The sequence below is a fragment of the Mixophyes fleayi genome, chromosome 3 (assembly GCF_038048845.1).
Source record: "Mixophyes fleayi isolate aMixFle1 chromosome 3, aMixFle1.hap1, whole genome shotgun sequence".
In the NCBI taxonomy this organism is placed as follows: Eukaryota; Metazoa; Chordata; class Amphibia; order Anura; family Limnodynastidae; genus Mixophyes; species Mixophyes fleayi.
The window spans coordinates 322,720,912-322,734,593 of NC_134404.1; the positions used below are offsets into that span (position 1 = coordinate 322,720,912).

Here is a 13,682-nt window from a genome sequence, read left to right on the forward strand (position 1 = left end):
ACAATATGGGAATATTGGGAATGAGTTTTAGCATTTATTCATGGTCATTCTTTGATGGGAGCCAGGTCTGTTTCTGTGTATTTTGGAAGACTGGATAAAATGCACAGTCATATTTCCCTCCAACTCTTCTGTTCATCTTCTGTTACCTGCTCTTCATCTTTTCTCCTTTGGCTGATGGTTCTCTCTGAATATCCACAATAGCTGTTTTCTGCTGCTGTCTTATTAGAGAAGAGGAAGTCACGGGATTCCAAGGTCTGCATAGAATAGATAGGTGACAGCAGTGCAGTGCTATTAGGAGGTGATCTATTCCTACTACACACCTAGAAATACGACCCACGTGGCCTAAAATAGGTAAAATTAAATGACTCCACAGCCCCAAATACCAACAGCTCAAACCACCACCTCTGGAAAAAACAAAACAAAAACCTTTCCCTGTGCAGAGACCACACCAGTTTCCCCATCACTGCACTTCATATTCTTGTCTCCAGACTGTTCGGCTTTGTTTTTGTAGAATATTAGAAATATTTTTTTTTTTTAAAGTGAGTTATATGGGAGGTAACGGCAGCAACAGGAAAGACTCTCTGGTGATTCTCCCAATAGTTGCTTTTTTGGCGTTAGTGCAATCCTTGAAAGTTACCCCAACAATGAAGGGTGTTGCCACCTTCGGACAATCTCTTATTAATCCGTTCTGCCCAGCACCTATAGCAGATAGAGGGGTGCCCCTGGGAACACCCTGCTAGCCAGCTTGCTGCTTTACCTGCTCTTTTCCCCTGCAGTTTAATTGGTAGGTGACTGTGATTTGTTCCCCTTTTACCAATACTAATAGATTTAAATTTTAAAGAGCAAAAAAAAAAATCTTAAATAGAATTTAAATTTTATAGAACTACTGTTAATAACATTTTCAATTCTTTATGTAACAGTTCCTAAACCTTGACAGGATTTGATGTGTTTAACATTCTATTTACATTAGCTGGATAGCTGAGTACAAGCTATTGTTATCTGGTATCGGCTATGATCTGCAAAAGATGGGTAAGAGAGTCTGGCTGCAGTGGGTTTACTGACAGGAAGACTGCTGTGTCTGCTGGAAATTATCCCCCCCACCATCTCGAACTTATCTCAGATATATTTCTTCTGATAGGCCTGTTTACATTATAGCACATTTGTTATATATATATATATATATATATATATATATATATATATATATATATATATATATATACATACAGTTAATTTTCTTAGCAGCTCTTTTATTTGTATATATATCAACTTGTATTTTAGATTTAGTGGTTCTTTGCCAAGATTTAATAGGCCCGAACTGCCAAATCTCTGTCAGCTTTGGCCATATGCGAGTGACGGGTCAGATTTGGCAGAGCACCATTAACGGGTCAGATAATGACCACATACGGGTAGTTTCGGTCACTGTTGGCCGGATTTCCAGTCTGATAGATCCCAGTCATTTGGTGATCAGGATCGGTGGACTTTTTGAATCCATACACGATGTAAGTTGTACCCGTTTAAGGCTCAAAGGAGAGATCTAGCCACTTTGGTCCTTTAACATGTCGGAGGGGGTGCAGGGGTTGCTAGAAGCTATAAACAGCTTGTATTTAATAAAAGAGGTGACAGGTCATCTTTTTAAAAAGTTCTGAACTTAATAATTTGAAAATCATATCTCACCGTTCGGCTAAGGCAATGGTGCTTAATCTATTTTGGCACACAGAACCCTAAAAAAAGATGCTACAGAACACACTGAGGAATTCCTACCTGGCCATATCGTAGCCACTCCAAAGTTAGGCTACAAGTTTTTGGTACCTTCACTAAAATAATATATATTTGAGTAGTAGGTAAAAAAGGAAGTCAAAAATAAAAGACAAATTAATGCTGATATGTCCGATCTACGTTCTGTGACGAGTCGTCATGGGTTACAGTACTATGAATCTTCTAGTGTGAAGCAGTGATGAGTTGTCCGAATCAGTGGTGGCTTTTTTGTCTTGTGTGAACCCTAACACCCCTTGATGGAACCTTGGGCTTCTAAGGAACCCAGTTTGAGAAACACTTTGCTAAGTTATACTTGTGAAATTGGCTGAGTTTAAAATCGGCCTGGTGACGCTGTATCTATTGGTTTTGAAATCAGTGCCTAGGACACCACTTTCCAAGATATCCATGCGTGTAAGTTAGTTAGACCAAGGGTCATTTCACTTTTACCTTTTCCTATTATTGAGACAATGGCTCTTCTTCCTGCGCAAGACTACTTGACAACTTGGTGGCATTCAATGAATATTTAAATATTATATGTACACCGGAAGCAGTGTAGCAACTTACACTCATACTAAGGGTTCTCCACCTTCATGTGACTTACACATGTAGGTGAGCACCTACATTTTCTTTTTTTTGTGTCTAGACCAAACTTCTCCATATGTATTGTTGTTCACCTTTCTCTAGTGGAGGACAGGTTAATTTATTCATTGATTGAAGTCACTGACTATGATGTGAGACAGATTTCATAAACCTATGGCAACATTTAGTGAGCAACTTCTATATGTTTTCGTGAGTTCATAGATGTTCTGACATTCAAGGAATGGGAAAGAATACTTATCCACAACTCACTACGAAGTGTCATAGCTTTTTATCAAGTTTGGTTCCACTTTAATGAAATTCTAAAAAAAGTTAACTGTCCTTAATAATTGTGTATATTTTTTATTTTAATATTCCTTTAGTAACCTGTTGTTATTTTATATGCATGTCAGTCTTGTATGATTTATTTAGAATGTCAACATCTCAGACCATAACCCTGAGGATGATCTGTCTCAATCCATTACTGCGATTTTTGCACAATTCACGCGCTTCTGTTTTTCCGAATGTCTGACTTGCATAGAGCACAGCATTGCTCATGCTGCCGAACTCTCTTCATGGGTTAATCTGTAGAGCGGAAAGTACAGTACCGTTAGCATGTTAATCTATACGAGCATCTTGAAGCAAGATCTCACTTTTTCTGCAAACCGCAGCAAAAGCTAAAACATATTTCTGACTTTTATCACTGAGACTCTGCAGTCTTCTGATGTATTTACTTGTGCGTTTTTACGCTTTAAGCTTGTTTGATCGGTTATGTCTACATCTTTTACAGCTTGCTTTTTTTTTTTTTTCAATTGCACAATCCCCTATTGAGGCTTGTGTTTAAGACCAGATGAATATCCATGTCACATGTTTAGTTATTTTTTTCTCTCTTACAAGAGAGTCTGGGACATTTCCCAGAACCACCTGAGGCACTTTGGTTTGAATTTATAACGATTTGACAGCGCGTTTGGGATGTGAGATTGATTTATGTTAATTAAATGAATGAATATTTTATGCTTGCAGGTAAAGCAGTGTATTAGGTAATGATAACATTTTTAATATAAGGTTATAATAGATTATAACTTTGAAGCGGGCTATTATTTATTAACAAGATATGTGGCCTAGATCCAAGCATTGATTTAAGTAGAAAAGCATGTGCAAATGTGTTTTTAACCAAAAACAGTTGGTATTATGTAAGGTTTTCTTCGTTTATTTGTGAATACCTATATTAATAAAATGTACATTTTTTTCATAGGTTGCCTAGATCTGAAGTTAGACCAATAACCCTGAAATACAAGTTGACTTATATAAGAAAGTTACCAATAACATTTACAAACATATATGTAAAAAATATATATGAAAAGATCCCTATATCAACAATTCCCAATCGAAGTGTCTAATTTTGTCCAAGCGATTCTGGTAAAACGCTTAAAATAACCTAAACCTATGCCAAAGGATGAACCGGTTGGCTGCAATTCATAGTGGTTTTGAAACATGTTAATTATGCCTCTTTTTAATTATTGCAATATTTTAACACTCCATTAACACTTGCAGTGAGCACTAGTAAATAGATCAGTCTTAGAGACATCGCCACATCTGTGTATATGGGTCATTGGAAGCAGTAGGCTCCACCTCATAGCTGTATACATGCGATTACTGGGCAGCACGGTGGCTAAGTGGTTAGCACTTCTGCCTTACAGCGCTGGGGTCATGAGTTCAATTCCCGACCATGACCTTATCTGTGAGGAGTTTGTATGTTCTCCCCGTGTTTGCGTGGGTTTCCTCCGGGTGCTCCGGTTTCCTCCCACACTCCAAAAACAGACTGGTAGGTTAATTGGCTGCTAACAAATTAACTCTAGTCTGTGTGTGTGTGTGTGTGTGTGTGTGTCTGTGTGTGTGTTAGGGAATTTAGACTGTAAGCTCCAATGGGGCAGGGACTGATGTGAGTGAGTTCTCTGTACAGCCCTGCGGAATTAGTGGCGCTATATAAATAAATGATTATGATGATGATTACTAGCGTCACAAAACGCTAGTAAAAGAATGAGTTTTGATGCTAGTGGTTAAGAAGCCTAAGAAAGGTATGGGATCGGTTTTACAGAATGCTTGGGATTTGGGGTTTTCATAATTTAGAGGACTATTCACATTTATCCATAATATTTCCCCACGCTACCCCTTGCATTCCCCTCCTTATTGAATTGTTTAGCAGCACTCCTCACAGTGACCGCACTTCTCTGTGTGATATTATCAGCGACTGTCTGACAATGAATGTCTGGATACAACATACCTGTGTTACAGGTTTTTTGTTTTTTTTTTATAATTTTTTATTTTCAGTGGCCAATCAAGAAAATACAGACAGCAAAACGATAACACTGTAATATAATAGCATACATAGTAAAATCACAACAGTTATTGTGGTGTATCGCATATTAGGAAACCTTTAGACAAAAATGACCTGTTTTTACATTTTTAAAGAGTAATATAAAATGGGTGTAGGAACAAAAGGGATTGTGGGGGAGGGGTGAGGGGGGTAGGACCACAAAGATAAGCACTGTAAGTATTTAGAGGATAACTAGGGTGTGTTGAGCCTATAGCAGAGGGGGAGATATGTGTCGGGAAGAGTTAGGGTCATCGCACATGGGTCAGGTCGGAGGACGCGGAGCGTTGAGGGGGACGGTGTGTTCCAAGGCTTAAAGGGTTGTTTTTATGTTATAGTAGTTAGTGAGAATGTGTGTTTTCTCCTCGGCTATTATAAACAATACATTACAAGCAAGAGAAATGTAATATTTATATAAATGTTGAGATCCACTTAGAGATTAGATGGTTTTACAGCTTTTTCCAATGTGATCTGTAGAGATTTTGTTGTCTCTTTTTGGTGATTCTTTTCCTGGTGGAGATTTTAGATCCAAGTATTAAAGTGTAAACAACATGTTAACCAAAAATGTCCTTTCACTCTGCAGGATGTATACCCCACTTACTGTTAGCTTGGAAACTAAATGGTTTTATGCAGTCTGCTGGTACAAACAGTTTGTTGGTACATTTTGTTACCAACACAGAAATTCTAAATACACATTGTAAAAGAAAATTGACAGCTAAATGCTATTTTTTTTTTCTCCTTCATAGGTTCACGCTTTAAATATTTTGCGAGCTGTTTTCCGAGATACTCACCTAGGTGAAAATGTTATTCCTTATGTCGGAGAGGGGACCCAGGCTGCCATCCTTGGATTTACCTCTCCTGTCTGGGCTGTAAGTAGTCTTTAATTATCTCTTTATATGGGGCACATTGATTTCTTTATCGGGGCTGGTCAGGAGCCAGACAACCAATGTGCCGGACAAATTACTGTTTTTGAGTTGTGTCAATGAGTTTGTATGTTCTCCCCGTGTTTGCGTGGGTTTCCTCCAGGTGCTCCGGTTTCCTCCCACACTCCAAAGAAACATACTAGTAGGTTAATTGGCTGCTATTAAATTGCCCTTATTCTCTCTCGGTCTGTCTGTGTGTGTGTGTATGTTAGATTGTAAGCTCTAATGGGACAGGGACTATGTGAGTTCGTTCTCTGTGCAGCGCTAGGGAATTAGTGGCGCTATATAAATAGATCATGATAATGAATGTGTTCGCATCATTCCTGGCACCTTGAAGGTTCTTGCCGGCATCTAGAGTTTACTAAGTGACTCCTGGATTCTACCTTATTTGGTCCATCCTGGTCTATATTTTATATACTTTCAGAGATATAGATAACCATTACAATTAACCGTTTTCAGACCAGTCATGCAGAGAAGGAATTGAAAATCCAGAGTTACGTAATCTACAATTTCCCCCTGAACAGCTAGAAGACCGTCTGGATCATAGGTTGTCTACGTTTCACAGCAGCCATCGGGACAAGAGTCCTTGCAGTCACTGTCAGCTTCTACTTATTAACAGACTTCTATTAACATGTAATAACTTCTCTAGTAAACCACCATGTCCTCCAATCACTGTGAATGTTCTATAGTAAGAGACTCTTTAGTCATCATTTGTCCCTTCCTGTGAAGCGTTCAATGCCGCTCATTCTGATCAGTAGTCTAAGTGCTTCTTTACGGTGATTACAGTATTCCAATACGCGGAAATCCCTGTTCAAGCGATGTCCGCGTAAGGATCATTCATCCCTATGTCTGAAATGTGTAAAATGTGGCAATTAGAGAAACTGGGAGAAATTCATGTAATTTTCTTTCTTTTTTTCTGTTTGCTGTGCCTGTAATAGTAGTAGTGGGAACAGCACGCAAATTTAGCCATAGTGATTAATTACACCTAAGCTTGCAGTATATTAACAACACTTTCCTCACATTTACCATCTGTGTGGAACACAATGCATGTAGTTGCTGTTAATCGTGCCAAGACGGTTCTCCTGAACTATCGCTAAAGGCTCCTTTACATGGGTATGTGCGCCTAAGGTACATTCACCAAATATTTTCATTTTTAATTATGTCCTTTTAAGGGGAATAATCAGGATATTATGGATAGAACAAAAATATGAGGATGCTACTTACATAGAATACTTACGGGGCTGTGAGTGGTTCAGAAAGTTGGCTCACATTCTGATACCTGTGCGTGGCTATAAAGATCTAGCGTTTTTGTGATTCGTTTCATACACACCTGTGTAAAATATCCATTGTGGTATGTGCCAGTAGGATGGTGAATAGCAGTAAAGCAACTTCTAGGCAGACCGGTAGGGACATGCAGGGGTCACCCTAGCTCTATAACCAACCCTCAGTTTGTGGAGATTGTAATGTCATTGGTTCCTAGCAAACTGATACTGGTTCAGCCCACACAATGGATGCTTCAACTGTGTGGATGACAGGTCCTCTTTAAATGGCCAATGAAGGGATTGACCTGTTGGGCTTTCATCATATCTTACACCCTCATCTATTAAGTTGACCCTCAAGGGCAACGGTAGTAACTATATGCAGCGGCAATGCCTTCAGCTCCTGGCGATCAATCTGTGAGAGTCATGTGACCCATCTCCACAGCGGCTGGAGAGCAAAGCAGCCATTGCAGGGGAAGGGATTTGCCTCTTTTTCCTTTGGATTAGTAATTTTAGCGGAGCATCCCTACCAATCTGTTTAGGTTTTGACTTTATACTTAGGTTAAACTGGCAATCTGATACACGTGTTTCTCAGCGATGCGCAGGAGCAGCCATCTTGGTTTGGCATTCCATTCAGATGATCAAGTAGTCTTAGGGTAACAATTTCAATTTACTTACTGAATATTTTTTTTTTAATTGGAGCTATATACTGTTTGTATTTAAAGCTTGATTTAAGTTAAAGGGAGTCTCCTATTGTCTGTATTACGTTTTAGTGTGTGGGAGACAGCTATTAGACAAAATGGTCGTCTTATAGCTGTGGTCTGACATGGCGGAGACACCATGGTTACCAACATCCTGGCATTCTGTCTATGCTGTATAGCAGGCTCCAGCCGCCATGAATAGAATACTAGAAAATGCTGCAGGCGTAGAGGTATTGCTATGCAGGCGAGCTATGGACGTGTTGGATAGGAACATGGGAAGTACTTTTTAGGTTTTTATGGTTAATTACTCTGCTACACACTGGCTAAATTGTAAAATATCACACTCTCTATGGGTCTGATTTAAAGTTGGACATGAAGATGCCTCGTACGTGTAGGAGCACAGATACATCTGCACACTTGTATCTCCACCGCTGTGTTTTCAGTTGTACGCATCTTAATTCTTGTGCTGCCCCGAGCAAAGATGTGTCAGTCATCATCATCAACTCCCAAGTGTGCACCCAGTTTAAGTAGGTGCAAAATTTAGTAGCTCAAAAAGAGGTATCTGAAAGGGGTGTGCTTAATTTGTATCTGCCCGCCATCACTGTACTGCACTGTGTTAACGTCTCTTAGCTCAATGGGCCGGATGGGCAAGATATATACGGACGTAAGTTGTACACGTGAGCAATCTGTCAATTCTGCACCGGTCCCTTTATAAACTCCTATGTTAACAGTTAATACCTCAGATTGACAAGATTGTTTCTTTGTTTTTTTAAATTTCAGAAAGAGTCATCCAGAATATATAGCAGTTTTACCAATAGAATAGGTGTCCCTTTAATAACAAAGAACATTTTTTTCAATACGGAACATATCAAAATCTCCTGCATGGACTGACGTAAGTGGTCCATGATCCATTTCTATAACCGTGGTTTATATTGCTTATTTTTATTAAAATGTTCATAAAATGCAGATGTTTGTGTGGACATTGCCCATCTAAGGAAACATGTCTCCCACATCCATAGAGAGCAATGTAGTGGTCACCTGCTATTCTGTCACTGACATTAGGATTGTACCATTACCCTGAAGATTCTTTTACCTTTCACAGTCACACTACTGGACTTCCTGTGGTTCAGATGTATGCAGTTGTGTTTTTGTGTTTATTTACTGCTAATATTCTTCAAGGTGTATTATTAGGACCGGTTTTTATGTACTAAGTGAGAGCAGTAAGTCACTTTATCTGCCTAAATTGGTTAGATGATTGGATTGGTTATGTGAACTTTGTTAATTGTGATCTTATTGAACTTCTGGCCTAACGCTTAAATGTATTACACCTAACCTCCTTTATTAATGCCAATAAATATCATTGCAATAGACTCCAATATAGCACATTAATCATGTGATTTTGTAAGTGATTCAATCAGATATTTCTTGGCATTGAGAAGAATTAAGCTTTGTGTTCAACCTTAATAACAAATTCCTGTTTTTCCCCATTCTCCCCTGTAAAGCCTTAATGATACTGTTAATGTTTTTTCTATTTAATATTATGACATGGTTTGGTAAATAACTTAATTATATTGTTCTAAATATATTGGCTTAAAAACGAGCAGCAGAGTTCCAGGATTTTTATTTTGGTTAATTAATCATATAATGCAGGGTGAATGATTACTTTTCCAAAGAACCAAATAATTCTCTGATCACTCGCCCAATAGAGGCACAGCGTTCTCTCTTGTATTTTAATAGTAAAACTTGGCGCACTCTCGCTCACCACATATATTATTGTTTCACGTGCTCTACAAATGTCCAGTGGAGATGTCAGGGTTCCTTTTCCTGGGAACATTTGGGACATATTGATCAAAATATAAATCCCAGAGCACCGTTGTTAAATTGAATATTCGAACTGTAAAAGGAAGATTTAAAAAATGCAGCCGGCTTTTAATTCTTCTGCCGCAGCCATTAATGGAGATCTGTACTGTAGTAAAGTGCGGATTCTAAGTAGCACTGAGCTTTTTTTTCAAACGTCTTCTGTCTTAAAAATACGACTGGGAAGGGTGTTTGTGATTGGTTATTGAGGGCTAGCTAGGCAAGCATTTAATTCCTTCCTTAGCATGTCACAGCAGTGAAAGGGTTAGTCTGTGAATTGTTGGCCTCATCCACAGTGAGGTTAAAACTCTCTGCACGGTCTCCTAGTTGTTATGCACCAAAGTATAGCAAATAATCTCACTCTGGGAGTGTACTGGGGAAGAGGAATGGTGCATAGTTTACTACTATGTATACTCACCTTCATACACTCCTAACATCTGTTGCACATAAAATCGTTATGCTCCCAAGACCTTAAGCCATGAGTTATTGCTTTCCACTGTCACGTCTTTGGACAGATTAGACCTGGTGCCATGGTACCCTCCGAACCTTTTCCCCAACTCTCCAGGAAAATACACCAAGTGCCAAGGAGAGGCACTGACAAGTTGAACGCTAAATTAATGTTTTGTTTTAGAATCTTTGCTTTGGTGAGAAGCAACTGCTGTGTGTTCCCGTGTTACGGACTGTGCTTATTAAAGCAGAAATCTGGTTAGTTCTGATTCCGGTTTATCATAAATCCAAGGATTGTGCATTTGTAAAATGATAAACATGAAAAGAAAATATATTTCTAAATGATCTCCCTCTGCCTGTGTGCGTGTGTCTCTATAATAGGACACATGTATAGCCTCTTTGTTAATAGAATCTTCTCAGCAAAATGGATATCTGAATTGCCAATTGTTTGTTTTGTACCTGAGGCCTAACGGGCTGCGGAGATTCTGAAAAAGAAACAGGAGGCGCTTCATAGCGCATTCAGAACAACAACTTTATTGAGCAGCTTATGATAGAACAGTGTATACATACATCAGACTGAAAGGGGAACACCTATCATAGGGAGTTCCAGCATACTTTGGTTGAAGATGTAGCAAAGTGCAGCATAAAACTGGTGATGATGCCAGGGCCAGGCCGCCCTTCTGCTTCCAAGGCCTCTGCTCTCCAACTGACCCTGCCTGAGGCCCCCCTGCTCTGCCCTCAAAAGAAAAGAGCGGAGTCCTCTTTTGACTGTCGCATGCCCAGTATAGCCCCCTCCCCTCTGCTTTTTTGAGAGCAAGATGACCGGGCCCCTACACAAATTTAGCTTTGAGGCCTGATTATGCGCTGTTCCGCCTATGTGTGTATATATTTATAGATAATATTACAACAGTAGCAATGTTGGATCACATATGTAGAACACCACAGTGCTATGTACATAGGTCAGTCATGAAGCCCCCACAAAATAAGCTGGTTTGGTTTTATATGGATGTGCCTTGATAGTAAGGTCAATAAAATGTTAATATATTTCTGTTTCTTAAAACTACTTTTCCAGTATTATAAGGAACAGTTTAGTTCCTTATAGTCACAGTAGGGGGGAATATTTCACTCCAAGATGCGTATTTTCAGCCTTGTGCATATATAATATAACAAACAGGGTCATCCGTGTTGCGCAGGTCCGATTTGTAATGTGTAGCAGTTTTTATATATTGGCAAATGGCTTTGTCGCGTTGCCGTTATATCGTGTTGTCGTTATATCGCGTTGTGAGGTTTCCTTCCAGCGGTCACACAATTGTTTACAACCCAAAAACGATTTTTTTTCTGTATTTGTTGCTCTGTCGCTATGTGGTCTAATAGCTTACTTTTTCAATATATATATATATATTCTGCAAAAAGTAGTTGTTTTCTTTCTAGCAGATATGCCACATGTCTCAGTTCTAACTGGCAGCTATTTGTACAAATCCATTGCTGTTTTATTAAGCCAATAAACGTGCGCTGTGAGTGAGCGATGTCTGACACGCTGTCGTTACGTCAGGTAAGTACCTGGAGCTGTAAATCTCAGCGACTATTACTATGCGCTTACAGCTGCTATTGTCAAGCTTTCTCTTTTTATGAGATACATAGGCAGCGCTGGGAAGAAATTGCATGGCGTACATTTATTTTACGATACAGCAGCCGTTTCAAAAAATGTCTATCATTAGGTTTATTAAAATATAACATCTGCTAAAATCATTTCTGAAAGTGCTCTGTCTTGGATAATATCCTTGCAAAAGAAGTTTTGTACGGTCTGTAAAGGAGGGAGTCACGGGGTGCTGGATGAATGTTTTTACTTTTGCATAGGAAGCTGCCGCTCTGTGTAGGGATTACAGCTGTGCTTTATGTTTTACTTTTGTTTATTATATTTTTCATATTCATTCCACATTTTGGTTGTTGCAAACCTTATGTAATAGAGGTTTTCCTAGAAGCGTTGTAGGCTTATGATCGTTCCGTGGGCTGTGCCTTGAATTCTGACCAGGAATCTCTTGGATCTTCATCTGATCTAAAAGACTAGCAGTATTGTGGAGAATGCAGTGTATCCTGGTGTGACAAAGATGTCAACTCTTCATTTCAGATTTACTGATGGCTTTTTGGTTTTTCAAAACAAATCTCTAAAACAGTTTAAACTTTTTTTTTATGAATGCTTTTTTCCCCTAATATATTTGCCTTGCTCTTGTAGATTAACACAAATATGTAATGGATAACCAGAGACTAACACTTCCTGTGTATAATACAAGTTTTCTAGCTAGCTAGACTATTGGGAATGGGTGTATAATAACTTACATCACACTTCCCTACTTTTTCCCCATTCCCTCCGGGAGATCCAGAGGGGAAGTGAACGAGTTCGGAACGGGGTGGGGTGCTGCAAATTGTGTAAATTTGGTGTCAAATCGATGGGATTTTCCGCAAATTGCGTCATGGAGGCCCATATCACGCCCACATCACTAGGAAGTAGGCAGGTTGAGAGGCCGGACTGCTTGTCCAGGAGACATACCCTAATTCTGGGGTTACTTACATTAAATACCAGAGAGTTATATGTCCCATTACAATATGGAAACCATTGTGTCCAAACAGTTAAAGAATTTCAGTGTAATATTTTATTATGTTTGTAGATTTTTTTTTGTTTTGTTCCCCTTCCTCTCTTCCTGGCTTGTACACACAGGTGTTAGAAAACAATGCTAGTTAAAGCGTAGCCATAACCTTGTACTTTGTCCTTGCTTTTAACAGAGCATTAGACGTGTGTACTGAGCACAGTTTTACTATGTACTTAATGAGCACTCCCGTAGAACGCCATTATATTTTACGAACCAGTAACCTGTCAGAAAACGTGTGTACAGGTCTATTGGCTTACATTATTTTTTTGGAGCACCGGCATCAGCGTTTACTAGCTTGTTGAAACCCATTAAACCCGTGCTTTGAGTTATTCATTTTTAGCTCCTGTAGGTGAACGACTATAGTTTGGTCACATTTTACTGTATAATTAGTAATTCTTTGATTTGGTTTAATCTAAGTATTGCCACCAGTTTTTGCTCTCCTCAATAAGATAAATTTTAGTAATCATTTTTGGCATTCTCTACCAAAATATTACACTGTTATTTCCTCTACAGCGTTAACCTGGGTGATGAGGGCTAAAGTTCATCTTGATATGTTCCTGAGATCCTACTGGTTGTTTTTATTTTAGAGTTGGCTTTTTATTATTGGCCAAGATGGAACAAGCAGTTGGAAGGTGACTATGTGGGTCTGTACTAACAAGCTGCTCTGGAGCTGGAAGTGATCCTTACAACCAGCCCTAAGACTTTGAATGGACGGATCTGGTCCTACTTGGCCTCCCGCATGGGTGGCACGTTGGACTGATAATCCTGTCTCTTGGTTTCACTGCTCGGCCCTCTTGTGGCCAGCTTTAGACTTCTGAAAACGAAACAAAGTCCAACTTCTCTAAAGCCACAAATCCCTAATTCTCAGTTTAATTTGTAAAGCGCTACGCATTATGCTGGTGCTAAATAATAAATGTTGTTGATGCATATGGTGAACACAAAGAACACCCTTCTAGTATATTTACAGGAGAGCACGGAGATTTACAGGGTGCGCAGCTAGCAGTAGCACAACAGAATATTTACCGCTTCCATCACCCACAATGGCAGATTTGTTAGTGCAAAGTGTATGAGCGTGGCCGGGAGATAAGACGTATTTTACAGCACCTAATGTTAAAGGATGTTTGGAATACCCGTAGGTC

General features: G+C 39.2%; 1 protein-coding gene across 2 annotated transcripts in view; it reads left to right on the forward strand.

Moving 5' to 3' along the window:
- Nucleotides 1-13,682, forward strand: part of THADA (THADA armadillo repeat containing) — a 427,561-nt gene that overhangs the window by 119,995 nt on the left and 293,884 nt on the right. For both annotated transcript variants that reach the window (XM_075204151.1, XM_075204150.1), the window contains exon 25: nucleotides 5,455-5,577. In XM_075204151.1, the coding sequence (XP_075060252.1) occupies nucleotides 5,455-5,577 (123 nt within the window). The remainder of the gene's footprint in view (nucleotides 1-5,454; nucleotides 5,578-13,682) is intronic.